We start from the raw sequence: 21,960 nt of genomic DNA on the forward strand, positions 1-21,960 counted from the left end.
TGGAAGACGTTCCAGGTCCTCTGGGTGTGTGTCAAACAAAGGGAAACACATTTCAGCTGTCGAGTCGTCTCGTTTTTTTTTCTTCTCTCGTGCAGAGGACAGTCACAGATTTTCATGTCCTCCGCTGTTTGCTGTTTAATTACATGTTACTCAGACACACAGCCCTTTTTACCTTTTCGAGCCTCATCTTCTGTCCTTTGTAGTTGTTCATATAAGAGGTGTGGCGTGGTGGTTAAGAGGATTTAGGGATATCTTTTGTGCTTATTATTTTAAAGGCTGGAATTGAAACTTTCCCACACACTCATTAGACTAGACGATAGCTCCTGCCTTTAGGAGACCAGAAGCTGTGATGAATTATAGCGATTTGAACGGTTCCTGGTTTTGTAGGTGAAAAGACGTTTTAAAAGAAAAACCAGAGTTGTTCCCTGTTGCTTATTGAGGTTTAAAGCAGGAATCCTTGTCTTTGATGTATAGCAATGGCAGCAGCTTGTTTGCTACAATTCATTTTGGTATTTAAAAGTAATTAAGGTAAAACGATTACATCTCTACTGCCATTTTGCTGTGTATTATCTTTATCTGCAATCTAAAGTCTGCTTTTCCTCTTAAACACAGATCCAGTCTTGTATAGATGCATCACCATGATCACAGCATGTCAAATGACTTCAGGTGCTGCCGGTTGCCAAATTGTGATTTTAGAGTGGTTAAGAAAATGGAGACTGCACCTTCTAGTTCTGGAAAAATGAACCATCACTGCAAATCTCTGACACGGTTGGGGCCAGTGATCCTTGAAAAACATTCTCACTCGAAATCATAACAGCATAACCAGCATAGACAATGCAAGCAGCCAATGGTCACCACAGAGACATATTTTTGTTTGGTATGTTTGGAAGAAATCGAATCCCATTGTGTTGCCAGCACTTGTGTTTGCGTATGTGTCAGTATTGAAAGTTGGTTCATGATGATAGTGTTTCTTGCGTGCTTTATTTGGTTTGCTTGGATACTCTGAAGCAGTGCTGATTAGCGATCTTTTTTTTTCTTTTCCTCCTTTTGTCAAGAGTGAAATATTGTATTGATTGTGTTTAGTGAAGGCTGAAAAGGCAACCTTGGCGCACAGATATCACTTTTATGCCGCCAAGTCGATACTCAGTTTGTGAGATGCAATTAAGTCTAGTGTGTCTTTGGGGAGATTTCAGCGAGGCTCTATAAGCCGCATAATGAGAACGGGTTATTCAGACCCGTCCGATCCCTCTGTCATTCGATCAGCAAAACATGTACCACCCACCCAGCCATCATCCTGCTTCTAGGTTACCCTCTGGTAGTTCAAAAGAAGAAACCACAAGACAGGTCTGTTTCACTTTGATTTCAAAGTTTTGTCCCATGTGGATTGCATGTTTATTAGGGCACAAGTTGTTTGGCATGCCAGCTACAGCTGAATGCGCAGTTAAGCAGGTGATAGGCAAGCAAGTAGCTCAGAGGTCCTGAGGGCCAGGGCGGTGAACAAGGAGACCGGTAGCCTGATCCGATGCGCGTCATCGTTTACAATCAGGACGCTGTGGCTGGCTTTGATCTTGATAAGTGGTCCCCAAGCAGGCTGTAACCACCCAGCGCATCAATAATGCACCAAGCTGTCTTTTTCATTTAAACAATCAAGAGCCTGCAATTCATTCGTGAATTAATTTTTACGCAATAAGCTCGGGTTCGCTGCCAGAGAGGACGAAAGAATCTTGCTGGGGTCATGAGGTGAATGTCATGTTCAGGTCCAGGGTCTAGATCAAAACTAGTGTTGTATAAGTGCTATATAGAGTTTTTATGGGGCCATTTTAGCTGCATTTAGAGCTCTATTTCTTACTACTAGTTAATTTTGTTCAACCCCCAGTTCTGTCACTTTGTTTATTCAGTCATTTAGAGCAATAATCTTAAAATTGTTCCAGGTCAATGACCCCTTTAGGCGATAGAGACATGGGACAGGGACCCCCTGAAATTTTCTTTTGTCTCAAACATAGCCACTGATATAAATAGAAACCAATCATATTACACTAGACAATTAGAACAATGTTGTTGTACATGCATCATTGTCTGTATATTTTTAGAATCTTTCAAAATGTTTTATGCATCATAAACTTATTTTGCAATTTAAATCACAATCACACAATGTAGTTGTTCACAGTTGTCTTTTATTATAATAGATTTGCAGTTTCCTACATTTTCCTTTTACTATCAGGTTTACTATTAAACATTTGCATGGATTTCATCTTTAAGTTTAATAGAACTTTTTAAATATTTTATCTTTGATGTTTTTACATTTTTTTTTTTTTATATTTTTTTTACAAAAAATGATTTCCACATTGACTATTCCTGCAGTACAGCTGCGGCCCCACTAGGGGGTTGAAGGCCTGTGATTTAGAGAATTTGCAAATGTATCTATTTTAACATTATTTTGTTTGCAATCATTAATTAGTTCATTAGTTCATGATTAGTTTCAGACATAAAAAGTACACATTGTTTTGCATTGTTGAATATAGAGAGTTCTCTTATTCCGATTTTCTGAAAATGTCATTCAGTTGAATTAGGAGCATGATTCGGAGAGTGCTAGTGCTAGTTTTAATCTTTCGCAGGAACAGGGGAGATGTACAGGCACGTCGTTGTCATCCCCTTTCAGAAAGCACTTCGTTTGTGTTTCTTTTTGGCATAAAAAAGGATGGCACTTGAGTGGAAATTCGTGCTTGACTTGTATTTTATGAATATTGCCTTTGATATGTCAAAACATCTGAATAGATTTCTTTTCACACTTTTTTTTATCATGCACCTTTCGTCACCAATGATCCCAGCCCCAGCATAACTTCTCAGCTCTGTCTTTTTGAATTAAAAGGCGATTTACGAGGCGTACCGAGAGGGGCGGAGCTGGTTGGGCGTAAAGCAGAAGACCTGTACGCTTATTCATCTCGCAGATGGCAGAGGGCTCTAAGCATTGCAAGCTCTTTTCTTTATATCTGTTCAATTCATGCACCTAGAACTGTGTTCTCCTCATCGCAGTCATCTCCTTTTGAAGAACGGATCATTGTTCCTCCAGACTCTGGCATCTGGTGGTAGCAGTGCAGTGGTAGTAAAGATAAGTTGAGCACTACAGGAAACTTCAGAGATTTAGTATGACATTTGAGTCACCGTCCTTACAACACTGGCTCTAGTTCTACTGCCCACATAGAGCAGGTGTGTGTGTGTGTGTGTGTGTGTGTGTGTGTGTGTGTGTGTGTGTGTGTGTGTGTGTGTGATTAGGATAACATCACAAGTTAGTCATCCTTCTGTTCTTCGATCTTGACTGATGTAATGTTGTAAGCCAAGCCAGATGGTCCGAAGCTGGTAAAGGTTAAGCCTTTGTGCTGTGTGTGTGTGTGTGTGTGTGTGTGTGTGTGTGTGTGTGTCCCCACCTGTATGTGAACTTTACCCCCAGGCGTGTTCTCTGTCTCTCATACATTCTTATGGTTTAAGTGTAAGAGTCCCTGCCACCTTTTTTCCTCGAGGTGGTCCATTGTCCCTCTCAGTCTGTTCTTACAAGCTGCAGACGTTGTGTTCATTACTAGCCGTTCGTATTGAACAGAATTTGGTCCCTGCATTAACTGTACTGAATTGGGCTTGACCCTTAGCTCTAACGTCGATCAGCGCGCCTGCCGTACTGACAGTGATTAAGATTAGGGGGAGTAATAAGGTCACATGAAAAAAGCCATGTTTATTCATGTATGCAATCTAAATCTAAAGATTGTTCCAGATGCAGCATGGCACACACACACACACACACACACACACACACACACACACACACACACACACACACACAATATACTGTAATGTAAGTCAACTTAAACGGCTACACGTGGATGCTGTGCCTTTTCTTCTGGATTCGTTATGATCCGGATCAAGCTAGAATAATAAAAACGGAGGACGTTGGTGGAAAGTTGCAGATGCAGCATTTGTGTCATATCCGTCTCACTTATTTTGTAAAGAGACAAGTGAAAATCCTGAGCATGAAATCAACAGTGAGAGAAGCCAAAGAACAAAAATCATTTTGGGTAATGTGAGGAGGCTTCTCGCCCCCTAAGGTCTCATTCAATCCTAATCTTATACCAAAGTTCATTACATTGTGGAAAAAGAATTTAAAAAAGATCAACAATTTATTTCCTGTACACTGATTTTATTGGTCAAAAACTGTTTTTTTTTTTTCTTTTCGGTAAGATTTCACAGTTTACATTACAGCCATCACTACACTGACATCATCGTGTCTGAAATGTCACCCAGTATTCATTTCTTATTCATGATTCTGTTGCATAACAATCTCATGATCACAATCATGTTGTACTGAAAATGATGACACGCTTGCGTGTCCCGTAATGCTTAAATTATATAAAATGATGCTTAAAAAAAAATGCAGGGGTCCCAACCATCAGGTCACGACCCAGGCCTTAAAAGAGCTGCTACCAGGTCACTAGAATATTCTGGGGAAAATTCAACCGCCACTACCCCCAAATTACATACTGGACAATTTAAGAAAAACCTCATTAACTCTCTAATAGTTATAATCATCATAATAGAAATCTTTTTTTTCTTCCCTTATTGTTTGATTTTCCATGGAGAGATTTGCTACAAAAAAACAAAATGAAGCTTTTAGAATGGTTGCAGGGACTTTTGGTTTTAATATGTGTATGATATATTTATTGAATTGTGCCATTGACAATACATTAGCTATAGGAGGTGCATGTGTAGAGCCTGTGTGTGTGTGTGTGTGTGTGTGTGTGTGTGTGTATATATATATATATATATATATATATATATATATATATATATATATATATATATATATATAAGATATACAATACCCAAGTGCCCAAATCCAGCTTTTGGCGTTAAAGATCTTCAGCGGTTTGCTATAGAGCTCTGACTACAACCCTACTGTACACCTTTGGGATGAATGTGAACGCTGACTGCACCCCAGGTCTCCTCACCTCACCTACATCAGTTCCTGCCTTTACCAACATCCGTGCAGCTACAAAAATAAAATTAAAAAAATAGCTCAAATCACCACAAGCATGCTCCAAAATCTAGTGGAACAGGGAATTATACCAGAGAATAGAGAGGCAATGTGATATTCAAAAAAGCATCTATGAATCTTATGCTCAGGTGTCCACAATCTTTTGTCCATATAGAGTATGTTGGTGGTGTTATATACATTTATACATATACAATTGTATTGTTGTGACATTTTCTTCCCTTCCTTCCTTCTTTAAAAGGAATAACAGTGATGAACGAGTGAGTTTTCCAGACCCAGTTGGTCATGCAGCGCAGCGTTATCGTGTTACTCAGAGTAATCTGGGCCCGAGCTCTCGGCTGATGATGGTGCGCGTGTAAGCTTCGAGTCTGTCAGTATGAGCCTACAATATGTTAGCAGTTCTAGCAGAGGCGCAAGCCATCCTGTAGGTCTGCTGTGCACTCACTAAAGACTAGCTGCATTTTGTTACTTATCTGCAGTCAGAAAAAAAAATGGAACTGGGTTGTGGAACCTGCCAGGCAGGTAACGGACGAACACAACATGCACGCACACACACATACACACACTCGCACTCGGAGTGCCTGTCCTGCTTCGTTTTCTCCTCGTCAAACTCTTCCCTGGAAAACTCCTGCCTGATTCACAGGGGGATTATGGGGAACATGCAGCGTGAGTAAACTCGTTAATGCCATCAGGAGAGGCTAGCTAGGAATCTCGGACTCAAATTCGTTATGTTTATGAGAGATCCAGAGCGAATCGAGAGCTGTGTGTTTCTCAAGGAAACTAGTGCATGGTGGACCTTAAAATGTCTCCGTATAGAAACTGACTACAGGATGGAAGTAATGAGGGGTTTTTTTTATGCTCATTTTTGCAATAATTAAAAAAAAAAAATTTACCTTTAAGAAAAACGCAGGTGTGTCGAGTTGTGTATTCATCGCTTAAGTACTCACGGAGCGGGCGGCCGTTCTTGCAACACTAAATTCTACTTAACACTCACTTGAACCGCAACATGCAACGATCTGAATGCGTCAGAGAAGATGAGAAAATGTGTGCATGTGCACAAATTAAAGTGCACTTAGCCAAACAAGTCTTCAAATCAGACGTACTTTTGATCTCTCCAGCAGAGCTGAATCACACAGCCTGCGGATGAGAAGGCATAAAGAATGTATAAACGAGAAGGCGTTTGCGCCGACACTTTTAGATCTGTGCTGAAGGTAATGCTTATATCAGACAAATTTGAATGATGAGATAATAAAGCTTTCTTTTCCCCCCACCTTGAATATTTCTACTCTAAGGTTGAAGTTGTAAATAGTATGTTTGGAGGACATTAAACGAAAAGGATCATTAACGCTATTCTCTCAGCATAGTCGTCTCTGCAGAATTCACTATGTACAGTTCTAATACTGTTTTTGAAGCCTAGCATGTCCTTGGGCAATATTAGCATGGAAACGTGGCCAGAATATATTTTCACAATTCTGAAATCTGATCTGTCAGAAGTCATTGAACTTGATTAACAGCAGCTCGGACAGAGGTTCCTGCTGTAGCATGATGTACACCATTCCAATAAACGATTGTTTCAGAAGATTGTTTCTTCAGATGGAGAAAGGATGTCCTTTTAAGGCAAAACGATTACACCAACTAGCATTTCAATTTCCTGTGCCTTGCAAAAGTGTTTCGACCCCTGACCAATGAACTCATGTTACCGAATTACAAACAGTGCACTGCAATTACATTCTGTTCAGTATTTTACTCTAAAACAACAAATCTTTTTAGGTTATATTGCTTTTTTTTGTTGTTGTTTTTTACAAGATTTTTATGAAAAATGAAAAACCGAAATATCTTTCTTGCATAAGTATTCAGCGCCTGTGATGTGAAAGCTGCCGGGTTACACCAGTGAAAGAACTTGTCTTAATGACAACACTATTACTTTACCACTGGCATCTACCCGTTCCTCATCACAGTTGCTATCACATTTTCTGAATAAAACCCACATTGTTGAAAGACCAGTGGTCAGGCTGTGAGTAAAAGTGTCAGGAGTTAGAGATAAAGTAATATAAATGCATAGGGAATGAGAACAAAATAATAGCCAAATGTTTGAGTTGGATCAATAATCAGGAAATGAAAAAACTTCACCTTATCCAGGGATTTACAAAATATTTTCCAACAAAGTCACTTTAAAATAATTGAAAGGGGTCTGTACCAGTATGGATACAGGGGACAATTATTTGTGTAGCTGTTTATTTTTTTTATAGGTATTTGTGACTATAGCGGTAATTTGTAATCATTAGCAAAACACTGAATAACGCACCTAATGTTGGTAATAAAAATAAAAGCCCTCAAGCTGAATTATGAATGTTTTTTTTTTTTGTTGTTCTGACCAGACTCTTTAACACGTGTTAGCCAACACATTGCTCTTCTTCCTCATCTAGTGCTGTATAATGGCCCGGTTTCTCACCAGCAGATGCTCTAATGTGTTCGAGGCTGTAAATGATGGCACTTTTATAAGAGCAGCTTTGAGTCTTTGAGTTATGTGGCACTGTAACTCGTAAATACAACAAATAAGACATTGTTTAATGTTTGATTCTCTCCCTGCTTTCGAGTAGTGGTGAGACGGTAGGTAGGAGCGGACCTGTGCACGAGCAGCGGGTTCACACATCGTTTCATTTTATGCTGTTTCTTTATTAGGGAAAACAGACGAGTTCCATCTCAAGGGTCCTAGGTTAAGATAAAACGACAAAGTCAAGTGCAATATATAGTAGACATAAATAAAAGAATACTGAATAAAGTAGCAAGGGAGCAGCGTTGCAGTGGATGGGTCATGTTTAGGGACATGAACCAAAATAAATTGGCATCCGTGTCGTCTGTTCCTGCTCAGTGACCTTGTCATTTAAGCCATGTTATATTTAGGGTAAATAGTGTCGCTTTGTGACCTGCTTTAAATACTTTGAGCTCTCTGCAGACCTAACAGGCTTCTTAGATAGTCTTGTTTCTACTATTGTTACTGCTATTACTACCACTATTACTACTGTTACCATCACAGCTACTACTATTACTATAACCACCACTACTACTATACATTACTACTATTACTACTGTTACCATCACAGCTACTACTATTACTATAACCACCACTACTACTATACATTACTACTATTACTATTACTACTCTTACTACTATTACTATTACCACCTCTACTACTACGATTACTATTTCTGTTATTACTTCTAATACTATTACCACCTCTACTACTATTATTACTATTATTACCACCTCTACTACTACTACTATTAACACCTATTATTACTAATAAATAGGCACTTGGTGTGGAATGGGCTGAACAATATGCACATATGAATCTTGTGGTCAGGTGTCCACAAACGTTTGTCCTTAAGATGTACTTAAAATTAAAAATAAGATGGTCCAAGTTGGCACTATCAGGAGTTCTGTGCCGCTACTGTGAATGAATGTTGATGATTTCCACCAGTTCTGATTTCTGTTGGGGTTTAAGTGCAGCTGACTGTAAATGAGGACTGCACCAGGAAACTAGCTGAATGTTTTAAAACCTATGTGAGGGATTGTCTTTCTGTTGCTGTGTGTGTGTGTGTGTGTGTGTGTGTGTGTGTGTGTGTGTGTGTGTGTGTGTGTATATATATATATATATATATATATATATATATATATATATATATATATATATATATATGAGCAGTCTTTACAGGTGTGTGTGTGAGAGAGAAAGAGAAGGAGAGAGAAAACTGCTTGCTTGCCTGTTTGTGAGCTGAGTGGTGTTTGTAGTCTATCATTTAGAAAATTTGTCAGAGTAAATCATCAGTCCTGCGTTCAAGGTTTAAGGTGTGTGTGTGTGTGTCTACCGTCTGAGAAAAAGGGCAAAAGAAACATATGTATTCATTCCAGCTTTCAGCTTGAGCACCTAAATACATTCAGTGGAATGTGTTTTGTGCTTGTGCTTGAATTTAATGTGTGTGTGTCTGTGTGTGTATGTGCAGGAGGAATGCCCGCTCCTGAGCCGAGCCCTGTGTCGGAGGAGGGCCTTCTGCTGCCAATCAAAGATCAATTAGCCAATCACAACATGGCATCTGAGAGCACCGCCAACAATATTCTGGCTTCTGTCAAAGAACAAGTAAGTACATTTTCTCTCTCTCTCTCTCTCTATCAATCTATCTTTCAGAAACACACACACAGTCTCTCACTCACTCACTCCGAGCTCCAGTCTCGTCTTGCACATCTGCATCGCACATTTACTTCAAATTAAAGCCATCGTCTTCAATATTTGCTCCACGGATCTCCGGGATCAGTGAGTTACCATCACGACTTGATTATTTCTTTGGTTTCTTTGGTTGTTTTATAGATATTATAGGTATAAGTCTGATTGGCTGCTCACTTGAATGGATCGAGTTGATGTCATGCTTCTTTTAGGAAGTTGTTTGTTTTTGTTTAGTTTTTTTCCCCTCACTAAACCTCATTCCCATAACTGCTCTATATCTGTAGCTCCCAAACTACAAAATGAATTCACTGTTGTCCAAAATATTTAAAAAACAGTTTGAGTGGTTTTTGGGTCTCTGGGTGGAAATATTAAAGAATAAAAAGAATCTCGGTCATGAAGATGTGCATAAATCAGTCTGGAGTGAAAGAGCAGCTAAGGAGAAGGAATGAAAGCCAGTAGATTTATTTTTTTTGTTTTGTTTTATCTATCGTCTTGTTTGGAGAAGTCATGGTCTTTGTGCATGTATTTGTGTAGAAAGTACTTCGCTCATGGATTCGCGCAGAAACTCCGCGAACCTGGTGTTTTTGCTGGATTTGTGACACGAGCGGACGGCGAGCTCCCGTTCCGAGCCGCACCCTGCTCATAAATCCCGTGCGGCTGCTGTTGGTTTTGGCCTGAAGGTGACTGGGAAAGGAAGAGAGAGTGGCAGCGGCGTTGTGTGTGGAGGAAACTGTGACTAACCCTGCCTGCTGCTTTCAATCCAAGTCCCATCTTATTTACTCAGACAGGGGTGGGTACTTTTTTTTTTTTTTTGCTTTTCCCTTTCCCTTTTTAAGACCCGTCCTTCCTCTCTGACGCTTGGCCAGATTTCCTGTTGTTGACTTGCAGTGCGTCGTCAAGCACCTGGACATGTCACTTCCTCTATCCCTGGGAAGCTGCTCTCCATACCGTATGCAGAGAGAGAGAGAGAGAGAGAGAGAGAGAGAGAGAGAGAGAGGAGAGCAGTGAAGAACAGGGACATTGAGCACCATGGCTCCCGGGGAATTCTTGTCTTTCTCTCGAGCTTTTTCAGACTGTAAACTAATCTCTTTCAAAGTTCAGCGAGGGCTGAAGTAAGACCCAGCGGGGAGGGGGGAGGAGGGGAGGGGTAGGGGGTGTGGTGTTGTGTGATGAGGTCTCTATGCGAGGAAAGGGAGCGCTACAGTGTGCGTTTGCTTTCTTGGTGCGCTTTCGAGAGGTTTTGCTGTGCGATCCTTTGGACGCTGTAAACATGCAGTGCGCAACCAGACATGAGTACGGCCAGAGTGAGTCTATTTTTAATCTTCTGTTTTTGTTGCCTTCCACTGCGTTCATTCTTTTCCATACTTTCTCCTCTCTCTCTCTCTCTCTCTCTCTCTCTCTCTCTCCCTCTCTTTCTCTCTCTCTCTCTGTTCAATGCCCAAACATGGAGTAGTTTCTCAGGATCTCTGCTTGTGCTTTTATATAAATGTGTGTGTGTGTGTGTGTGTGTGTGTGTGTGTGTGTGTGTGTGTGTGTGTGTGTGTGTGTGTGTGGAGCCGATCCACAAGTGTTTTGTGGGATTTATTTGGAACTCTGCTCCTCCACCCTGCATGTGCTGCTCGTCCACTGGTTGACAGGGGAGACTGTAGTGTGCGTTAAGCTGAACAGACATTATACAGTTAATCTCTCCGTTTTTTTTTTTTTTTTGTTCCTGCCACTTCGGCTTTGCGTCTCCCGCGTCTGCAGAGCACTTCTACTTCTTTTTTCCTTCCAGAAAAATCATGACCTGATTCGCTGCAGTTTTTTTCAAGCTAACAATCAGAATTTTTTCATCAAGTCGGCAGATTTCCTTTGTTCATAAAGCAGAGGTCTCAAACCACCAGGTCACAACAAGTACCAGGCCGTAGAACAGCTGCTACTGGATGGCAAGAACATTCTGGCTGGAAATGTTTCTGTGCATCTTCTTTTTAATTTTTATGCAACAAACCAGGGTCATTTAACAGTATAAAGAGTTATTTTGACCAAACAAATAACTGTGCAGATGTTAATCCTGACCTTCCTCCCTTACTTTGCCATGCCTCTTGTAAAATCTTCACTATTTGGAGATTTCTTGCTTGTGATCCGCTTTATCCCGGAGCAGTTCAACAGGATTTAGGTGACTGTTTGCTCACTAAATAACACATACAGAGGTTGGCCGTATGATTCGGCTCATTTTCTTGTTGCATGGTGAATTTGGTTCCAATTAACAACGGTCCAGATGGAGTTGCCTGGCGCTGAAGTATGGAATGGAAGTAATTTTGGATCAGTTTTCCTTTCACCTGGAATAAGTCTCCAACTTTCCCTGCTTTAAAACAAAGCCCGAACATTAAGCTTCCACCTCCATGTTTGGCTGTGGGTGTGGCGCAGCGTGCGAACATCTTCTCCCCTGTTCTCAGTTTTATATAACGTCTTCTGTTAGAGACAAAAGTGACAAATTTGGACTCACGTCTTCCATTCATTCCCTGTCAAATTCTTCTGTGTTTTTGCCTTTTTTTTTTGCATGTTAACAGAAGGAACACGTCTCAAAAATAAAACTTTTGACGGGCACTGTGTTTGTGTGACCGGATGTGGTTGAGGCTTGTTTATATAAAGCCCCAACCACCGTCCAGTCCGCAAGAATATTTTTCAAAAGGAAACTGGTCCATGGTGTTTGGATACCCCTGGTGTAGAGCACCAGGATTTGGTTGGAAATTGGGCAGCAAAATGAATTTGTGTATGTTCAGCAGTAATACATGGTGTTTTTCTTCGCTACATTAGTAACATAACCCAGGGCAAATGTTTATCTTCTTTGAAAGACACGCTTGTTCTGCTTTGGGGTATATCTGCTCCAGCCCAAATATAAAATCATGTCCAATCAGCCAGCTTGAGTAATAAAAGACTAGTGTAGAGGAAGACAAATATTCACCTCAAATTCTCCAACACCTGTTGCTTTATCCAGATGTTTTGCTTTAAGAGGTTGTGAGTGTGACTCTGGCACTTATAACCAATTCAAACTTTGATTTGAAAATGAGCTTGGAAGCTTCCTTCCTACTATTCAGGCTTTGCTTCCTGAATGGAAAGAGCTTTAGACAGTGCTGGATATCACTTTTATCCCATCACAACAAACACCATACTGCAAACCTTTTGAAGCACAATGACGCGATCAGAGGGGGTGTTTACCCCGTAAACGTAATAATGACCACCACTTTTAGCTTGAACAGATTTTACCATCCAAAGATCTTTGCAGCCTTGTCACAATAGACAATTAGTTTTTTTTATATTTTATACCCATATCTGTAGCATGATGAATTATGTAGAGAGCTTTTTTAATCTTAACAAATCACATTAGATTTTTTCCCCCCAATCATTCTTCAAATCTCTCTGTGATTACATCACTTTATAATGGTGGATAGGTCATTAGTGACATCGTCACTGGCTCTCGGTTCCAGATAAACAGCATTTTGGTTTCACTAACTAAACTGGTTCAGCAGAGCAGGAACTTTGGCGCACTGGCATCAGGAACAGCATGCCATTGCAGAAGGTTTCTCTTGTTATGTAGGACAGCCTTTTACCATCAACAGCTTGTTGAATTTGCACCTCTTTTGGTTCTTGGTGGGTGAAGGTTAAAACATGGATCATCTGAGACACATGAAGCCAGACAGCTGTATCAGTTCTCAACCAGCAGTTGATCACAAGGCCGCGTAACACCCCCTTTAGGAAAGCCCAATTGCCCACGACTGGCCAGTGTCACTGTGATTGACAGGGGAGAGGGGAAATATGTCATTCCACCCACCCAGATATCTTTTAGCTCGCTGCCTGTTAATGGCATCATCGTGATTTGATATATATTTATTATTTTATTTATTTTTTGCTGAAATCAATGTTGCTTCCTATTGGGGCTGCAGAAAATCTGGAATCAGGAAGAAAGTTCTTCTAAGTTTGCTTTTTACTTTATGCAAATATTTAATTTTACATAATCAAAGGCCTTTTAGAGCAGAGAAGACGAGCACCGCGTTCTCCTCGCTGACTGTTAATTAGCAGCGTTTAGCGCTTTTAGTTAAAAGGTCTGCATTCTTTTTTTTTCCTTTGCAGTGCCCAGTGTTTGTCTGTGTTTAATGTCAGAGTAACCTTGGAGACACCGAGGGAGAAACGGGTCCGATTGTGTGAAGCCGATCACACGGGTGTGTTGCGAAACGCTCCTTTTAAAGACGGCTGTAAAGTAAGAGCACTCGAGTGCACATGAAGTACCAAGTGCTGTCAGGTGAATACCGGCGTGCAAGTTCCATTGCAGCGACCCTGTGACGGCCTCCCACTGTGCTTTCACTCCCACGATGGATAAATACGCTCACTGTGGCAACGGCCACGGCACAGGATGCACTGCTCTGCCCCGGAGCCAGGCAAGACCTCGGGATCACCCGCTCGAGAGCAGCATAGATGGACAGTGTATAAGATCATGTAACAAACAGAGGGGATATAAATGTAATCATTAAAAGTAGCCACAATTATCAGCAGATAACTGGAACATTCAAAGGTTACTGTATTTAATTCAGTTCGATTCAGTTTAGCACTTTTAATAATGAGAACAAAGCAACTTTGCGGAATATAGATTACAAATATAATTGTAACTTTTAGATAATATTATTATTATTATTATTATTATTATTGTTGTTATTATTATTATCATCAGATAACTAGTTCATCCCAAATGACTGAGCCAGTGGCAAGGAAAAGCTCCCTGAGATGGTATAATGAAGAAACCATGAGAGGAGGGAACCCTTCCTCATCAGTGACACCAAATGTCCATTCATTATAGTTCCATCATTGGGAACTACAATAGTTGGGGTTATCAAATGTTCACTAATGGACACTTGATGGTTCACTGATTTATTGTTTTTATCATTTTGAATATAAAAGGTACAGGTTGTATATCGGTGATCTTTTCTTTCCCCAACAAAACCTGTTACAGATCAGTTCTGAAGGCTATGTGGACATATCATTACGCACCGATCAGACATAACATTTATAGCCACCTGCCTAATATTGTGTTGTCCTCCTTTTGCTGCCAAAACTGTCCTGACCCCTCGAACAATAACAGCATCAGGATCGGAGCACACGGGCCAGTCTTCGCTCTCCATGTGCATCAATGAGCCTTGGACCACTTTTGATCGCAACTGACCACTGCAGACTGGGAACAATCCCACAAGAGCTGTAGTTTTAGAGATGCTCTGACCCAGCCTTCATCTACACTATGCTACGTCTAAAGCCTCCATTTTGCGATGCATCGTATTAGTGTGGACATGGCCCCAGTTGTCTAGCCTTCACAATTTAGCACAACTTGAACTCGCTCAAATTTGTACGCTTGCCCATTTTTTCCTGCTTCTAACACGTTAACTTTGAGGACAAAATGTTGCCTAATATATTCCTCCCACTAACAGGTGCCGTGATGAAGAGACAATCAGCGTTATTCACTTCACCAGGCACAACGTTAGGATCCCATGTTATTATTGTACAGATTATATGATGATCACAGTTTTTTTAAGGCTTTCCAGCCTGCCTACTGTTTGTTTATTTCACATTACTTATAATATTTGTTCTCTATTATAATCACTGTAAGCCACTGCCAAAGCTAAATCCTTATTTTGCCTGGTAATAGAAGTCGGCTTGAACTTTAGCCACACCTGAATTCCTAACAGAACTAACAATACATGTATCTCTGTGGTATCACCACACCACATACCCTGAACTTCATGCCCTAGGAAAGGAGTGTGTGTGTGTGTGTGTGTGTGTGTGTGTGTGTGTGTGTGTGTGTGTGTGTGTGATGCTGTTTTTCAGTCAAATCTGAAAAGCAGATTCTTATAATGGGTCCCCGCATTAGCTATTTTTAGTTCCTTTGCTTGAAGGGGGTGGAAAAAGAAGAGACCGAGAAACTGGCTGCTGTGCTGAGAAGCTTTAATGCATGATTACCCCGGCTGTAGTCGTAGCTAAGGAGTACAAAGAGACTAGTGTACAACATCTCTCAGCTGCTTGTCCACTGCAGCCTTATTTTATTACATGAGATCTGCACCTTATGGGCAAAATGGTCCATATTACATGTTGAGTTAGAGCATATAATCTTTGCTAAACAATTACAGACGTGTGTGGATGCACTGCGGATCGGCCGAGTTCATTCCGTGATCTCGGATTATAACTGTATGTTCATGACTGATGACTGGGGACAAAAGTGTGTCAGCACCCGAACTTGAGATTCGTATGTGCTCTGTGCACATCAAACCGCTTTAGAGTTGACAAATACCAGCTGGTGGTCTCGGGGCCTGTTGTTTTGGTCTGCTCCCAATAGCGATTGTTCTCACCTGCACAAAAGGACCACACAGAGAAGACAAACACACCAGGGTTCGATTCAATCAGACTAAATGTTCCATCTGTGTGATCTGTCCTAGTGAACTAACGGATAAGTGCGGGGAAGTGATTCACTCACAGTTTTCATACTTGCTCTATTGATTTTTTGTTTTTGAATCTTTCCCTCCCCCCCTCCAAAATGAGGTGTTTCAATGCCTTGTCTTGTTTAAGTCCAAAATGGTGAACTATGAACTCTGTTTAAGATTGCTCCATCACACACCTTTCTTTAGGTTCAGAGGTGTAGGATAACGCGTTTATCTGTGCTCAACAGGGTCCTGTAGAGAAACGCCTAGACGCACCTATTTCATACACGTGAGAGAGTAATCAGTTTATCTCAGTTACACAGGATGTGCTACGGCTACAGGGCTGTGAGCTCTCGTACCTCAGGTCATTCGGTCCGAACGAACGTATTCTATAACAGAGGGGACTGTATGAGAGTAGATGTGGGGACGTTCTGACATCCGAAGATAATCAAGTCATTAGATAAACTTTTATTACACCGAAGTTAATTATTTTCCAGTTTCAGCGTTTCTTGAAGAATTAGATTCCTCTTTTACCTAAGCAACCTGGAGGCTATTGCAGATTTGACTTTATTAGCGAGCAACACGTCAGAATGTTTTTCAGGACAAATCCTTTCCGCTTCACATTCACTGTATACCTACCAGCATTTCTTCTCATGTCTGTCCCTCCCACTATTTTTAAATCCAGGTTAATAGGAAATACAAATGAAACGTGAAAGCACCTGTGTAGGAACCTGTTACACCAAAGACAGAGTCATCCTTTTCTTTTTTTTTCATTCATATACACATTTCTGTGAATGGGGCGTTTGGTGAAGGAATGACGCCATATTTAAAAGAGCACATGAATGTGAGAGACTTTTGAAACAGGAACGAACCCAGACGCATCTACAAAGTGTGGCGATAACTTTTCCCTCTCAAAAGCATATTTCTCAGCTTCACGACCACCGTCAAGTAAAAAAAAAAAAGTGACGAAGCATCGACGACCATCCTTTCGCTATCAAACCTCCATTATACATAAGTTCAGAGTAAACAGATTTAGTTTTTCTTTTCTTAGCAAGGAAAAGCATGTTGAAATTCGAGTCTTGTGGTGATCATCCTGTGTAGATGTGGCAGATAGGGAACAGGTCCAGAGACACCGGAGTATTTCATGTAAACGAGAACAGCCGTGCGTTTGGTCCTGTCTGAAGTTCAGAACAACCCAGATGATTATTATTATTATTATTATTATTATTATTATTATTTCTGTCTGATTTGGATTCACACGGTTTATAACTGACTAACCTCAGGTGGGGCACAGTCAGGCTATTAAACATGCTCATCTTTCCTCACTGCTATACACAACAGCTTCACTCCATTTTGCTTCTTCTCCCTCCTCCTTTCACTGTTTTCTCTCTCTCTCTCTCTCTCTCTCTCTCTCTCTCTCTCTCTCTCTCTCTCTCTCACACTTTGCTCGTTAGAGACGGCGCATTTAACCTGAACTCTCTCTAATCTCTCGGTTGAAGCAAAGTTATGTGTTTCTTGTTCCACCTCTGGGGAATTTTCCCAGCAAGAGATCATTGTACTTGGAATGTTTGCAGAGCTGTGTTTCTTTCTCACACTTGTGTGTGTGTGTGTGTGTGTGTGTACAGTGTGTTCTGTACAGCATGGCATTCCAGGGACTTGACTCTCTCTTGTGCAACTTGTATCTACATTTACATTTATGGGATTAAGCAGGCCCCCTCATCCAGAGCAATATGAACTAATGATCTTCTGAGGAAAAGTCCAAGGAAGTGGTACCTTAGCTGTTAAGACATCTAAGCAAAAGGAAGTAAATAAATAAAAAAAATATCGTCATTGTACTATTGAGAGGGCGCAACACTTTTCCTTGACTTCCAGTGTAATCAGAGATTTCTTCCACTCGTAGCTGGGTGTGTTTTTATCCGATCATCAGCAGATCACAAGGCCGAGCTCTGATCATGGTGTAGTCCATGGCCGAGAGTCTACAAGAGCACAATCTGGGACGCTCTCTCGTGCCTCAGAGGAGTACGAGGTAACCACAGGCTTTTGAGCGTACTCTAAGCTGTTGATTTCTCCATCGGAGTCCAGCCCAAAAAGCACTAGCCGGGTGTGTGCGCGAGTTTCTCCAGCCCATATTTGCTGGCTGTCCGTGCCTAAATGATTCAAAAATAGAAGTCAAATCAGAATGTAAGAAAAAGGGGCATAAAAAGCCATCAGTAAGCATATGAAAGGAAAAGTCTCAAGTGCTCGAGTTTCCACTGGCATGACTGGTGCGGGTCAAACCAGGTCACTAATTACGGCTAAGCTCAGATTCTGCAGCTTTTATCTTTACCGTGCGCTCTGGACCGTTTCAGCTCAGCCTGGCTTATGGACCACTGACCATCAGGAAAAAAAAAAACTCTACTCTGTGTACAGAGGGAGGAAAAGGAGATAATTTAGTTTTTGCAGTGAAAACATCATAATTTTATTACAAAGCAGCAGCTGGCAGGGTGAAGCTGCGTCAGTGTCAGTAATATGAACACCGGCCAGTGGGAATTCGTTTAGCAGTCTGGGTAGATGGAGAGACACAACCAGAAAAGAAATGTACACATTTTTTGATGTTGCCTGTGGCTTTAGCGATTCAGCATGTACTAGCACTCAAGAATGAATGAACGCCCGCACACACATGCACACGCGTTAATACCTGGGAGCTGCAAGAGCTGCACATGGTGCATGTTAATCTTAAGAGTCGACCTGTTAGTTCGGAGCTGCAGGTGGATGTAATGGAGCAAATATAAAGAACAGATTTCTGAGGCTAGAAACATTAATAATAAGACGAATGCAAATGGGTGACATTTGGGTTCCAGATCTCTAGATTATACATCCGACTAGTACGATTTCCAAGTGCTTTTTGAACATCCCATTATTTTAACCTCCACTCTTCTGGAAAGATGTTCCATTAGATGGTGGAGATTTGTGCTCATCAACCACAAGGGTGTTAGTAAAGGCAGGTACTGATGTAGGTGAGGGGGTCTGGGGTGCAGTCAGCGTTCACATTCATCCCAAAGGTGTTTAAAAGGGTTGAGGTCAGAGCTCTATAGCAGGCCACTCATGATCTTCCACTTCAACCCATGAAAAGCATATAATCATGGAGCTGGCTTTGTGTACAAGTCCCTTATGCCTTCAACTTTTTGGGAAGTTTGGTGCCGAGAAGCAGCACATATGGCCGGGAAAGTCAGAGGTCTCAATAATTTTGTCAATTTAGTATGGGTGGCTGGATGATTTGTAAATGGATGAGTGCCAGAACGTGCTCAAATTTCCTAAACATCTTGATTTTCATTTCTGTGCCTTTTTACCTTGAATTCAAAACAATAATTTACTTCCATCTATTTACTCTTGGCTTTGTGTACTTTATCATTTTGCTGGCATTCTGACTATTTCACAATAAAATAAAAAAAGGCCAAGAGTTTTATTTTGTAGATTGGTTTAACCTTGGAATTGTTTTTTATTTTGTTTTGTTTTTTCTTAGTGCTTAGTGAAAAATGGCTCAAAATGACAGATCTATGAAATGTCTGAGAAAATGTTTTTTGGTCTGCAACTGTAGTAGATTCAAAACAATGTGTTGTTAGATTAGTTATGTGTGCTTCTTTGTTCCCTGTGTTCTTTTTGTTTTACAGTTTTACTGTGTACTGCAGGAACTTCAAATAGTAGCCCCTCCTCCAAAATGCCTGTATTTGCATCAAAGTTTCTGATTGGCTGTCGTATTCTGTGACAATCACTTTTCCTGTTGCGTATTTAGTACCTTAAGAGTCCTAACACACGTCTATTCCCTGCAAATAAAACCTTGCACGGTGGTACAGCTGGATTCTGATTGGCTCACGAGTCTGTGTTACTGCACGACTATGAGATTTTCCATGTATTTGTGGGTTTCCTCTGGGACCTCTGTTTTCCTCCATGCCAGTAAGCAACATAGCTGTTTTTTACTTTGGCCCTTGTTGTAAAATGGTGTCGTCTTCATGCCCTGTGGTGAATCGCCATCCTGTCCGGATGCATCATTCGTTTCTCCATCATCCAACAGTTAAATTTTACATTTAAAGGAGATTTAGAGCAAATGTGCCAGTTATAAAAAAAAAAGTTACACATTGTGATGTTTTCCATTTGTATTTTATAGTTATTGGACAATTATTTCAATCAGGCACGATTAGGCAGGGAGTATACTCGAGCTTCATTATCAATCATTATATTCCTGAATGATGTAACTGTAATCAGCGGTGATAATGGTGAGCGGCGCTTAAATAAAAACGTCAAAAACAGTCCTGTGGTTGCTTTCCTTCACGAGCTCCACGTTTCTGTGTTTAAATTGTGTTCCTTTTCCTGTTGTGTTGCCTATTTATTTTAAACCTGCATACGTACGAAGCATCGCAGGTCTCCAGCATGCTGTAAACCCCTCCGGTCTGTCATGGCAGCAGGATCTGCTCTGAATCAGCAGGATGTTATTAGCTACCTGCCCATTTTCCCACCTCATTCTCTACAGTAATAGTAGCCCTGGGCTCGGTGCGTGTTCTCCCCCGCCGGAGGAGAGAAATAGGAGCTCCGTGCAGCGTGGCTAACACTTCCCAATGTGCCCCGCTATCGATCTCTGCGTGTGTTCCAGTGCTCGCGTTGAATTGCGGCGCCGGCGCGAGAGGCATTCTTCTTTCTTCAGCAGAGACACGGATTGATTTCTGTGATGCTTCCTCACAGCGGGTGACTACAGCACCATCGTCGCCGTCGTCGGCGGATAATAGGCCCTGTCGTGCGTGATGGGGTATAGGGTAGAGACAGGAGGAGGGAAAGGATGTGAGAGAGGTGGATGTCGGAGGCCGATGGAGTGGAAGACGGCAATGATGACGGGTAAAGAGGATGGACGGACATGTGTAATGAAATAAAAAACAATTAAAAAAAGCCAGACGATGCCTTTTCTCTCTCTCTCACTTTGTTTCTTTCTTCCTTTGAGTGAGCAGGCTGTTGGCTCTTTATTAATGACATTTTAATGATTGTATCCAATCTGCTCTCTGGGCTAGAAATGTCTGTTTAGTACCTTAAGGACTACGACATGGCTTAATCCCTTCCACATTGGTACAGCAGGTAAAATCACCACCATATAGTTTCAGGGATTCTAATTCACTCATGAGTCTGTGTTACTGAACGAGTATAAGATTTTCCATGTTCCACCCATGTTCAAGTGGGTTTCGGCTGCGATCTCTGCTCTCCTTCATGATAGTAAGCAGATTAGCTGCTTTAATTTGCCCCTTAGGGTGAAATCATGTGTCTACTTGGTGCCCTGTGATGAACTGAGATCTTGTCTATACACACACACACACACACACACACACACACACACACACACACACACACACACACACCCACCCCTCAAGTAACAAGTATCTTTATTTTCCTTTTACAAAATAATTAAGGCTCTATCAAGTGCCTTAAAGCCGAGTCTGCAGTCTGACTGAAGAATACGAATTTGACTGTGCTGTATTGTATATTTGACAATAACACCCCCCCCCCCCCAAAAAAAAAAAAAAAAATCTCTCTTAATAAAAAAAACACAATTAAATAGATAAATACATATATATTTATAGTTTCTAGACAATGTTATGTTGGATGGCAAGGTAATATATCTTGCTGTTCTTTCATGTCACGAATCTTGAATTAGCACCAAGTATACGCTTTTCCGGCACTTTCAGTTCAAAACCTTCCTCCAGGTGTCATTTCCAGCATTGGCATCATTGCTACTTAACGTCGGTATGCAGATACCACCGTTATATCCACACATATTGATATGTGGAAACCAAGGGCGTTTTACAGCTCGAGAAAAAGTTAATTGCAAAGGGCAATATCAGCTCATATCACTTTGTGTTTTCTTGTATGTTTAGGTGATGTGGCATTTACCTTCTTTAGCCTCAGGGTTCAATGTTTCTCGGTTATATATTGACCTGGAGCTTTGTAACATTCTTTACCGTGTGTGTGTGTGTGTGTGTGTGTGTGTGTGTGTGTGTGTGTGTGTGTGTGTTTGGGTTGATTTCGTTCATGATTGGTTGGAGTCGAGTTTGCAGAGAGATTTGAGTAATGGAGACAACACGAGGGCTGTCAGACAGGTTCAGGGCTTTTCTGAGAGGAATTACAAACAGCCGGGACGCCGGCCGGTTCTTCACATTTCTTGCCAAAAAACCTGAGAGCTTTCTGCCTGTCTTTCTCTCTTTTTCTCTTTCTCTCTTACACATAAACAAACAGGCCTTATATT

The 21,960-nt window shown here is 41.1% G+C and overlaps 1 protein-coding gene across 1 annotated transcript in view; it reads left to right on the forward strand.

Moving 5' to 3' along the window:
- Positions 1 to 5,571: 5,571 nt before the first annotated feature.
- Positions 5,572 to 21,960, forward strand: part of LOC124383133 (plakophilin-4-like) — an 80,644-nt gene continuing 64,255 nt past the window's right edge. Inside the window, 2 exon segments of the mRNA XM_046845525.1 lie at positions 5,572 to 5,704; positions 9,044 to 9,177. Coding sequence (XP_046701481.1) covers positions 5,689 to 5,704; positions 9,044 to 9,177 — 150 coding nt within the window. The 5' untranslated portion in view covers positions 5,572 to 5,688.

Source organism: Silurus meridionalis, chromosome 3 (genome assembly GCF_014805685.1).
Source record: "Silurus meridionalis isolate SWU-2019-XX chromosome 3, ASM1480568v1, whole genome shotgun sequence".
NCBI lineage: Eukaryota > Metazoa > Chordata > Actinopteri > Siluriformes > Siluridae > Silurus > Silurus meridionalis.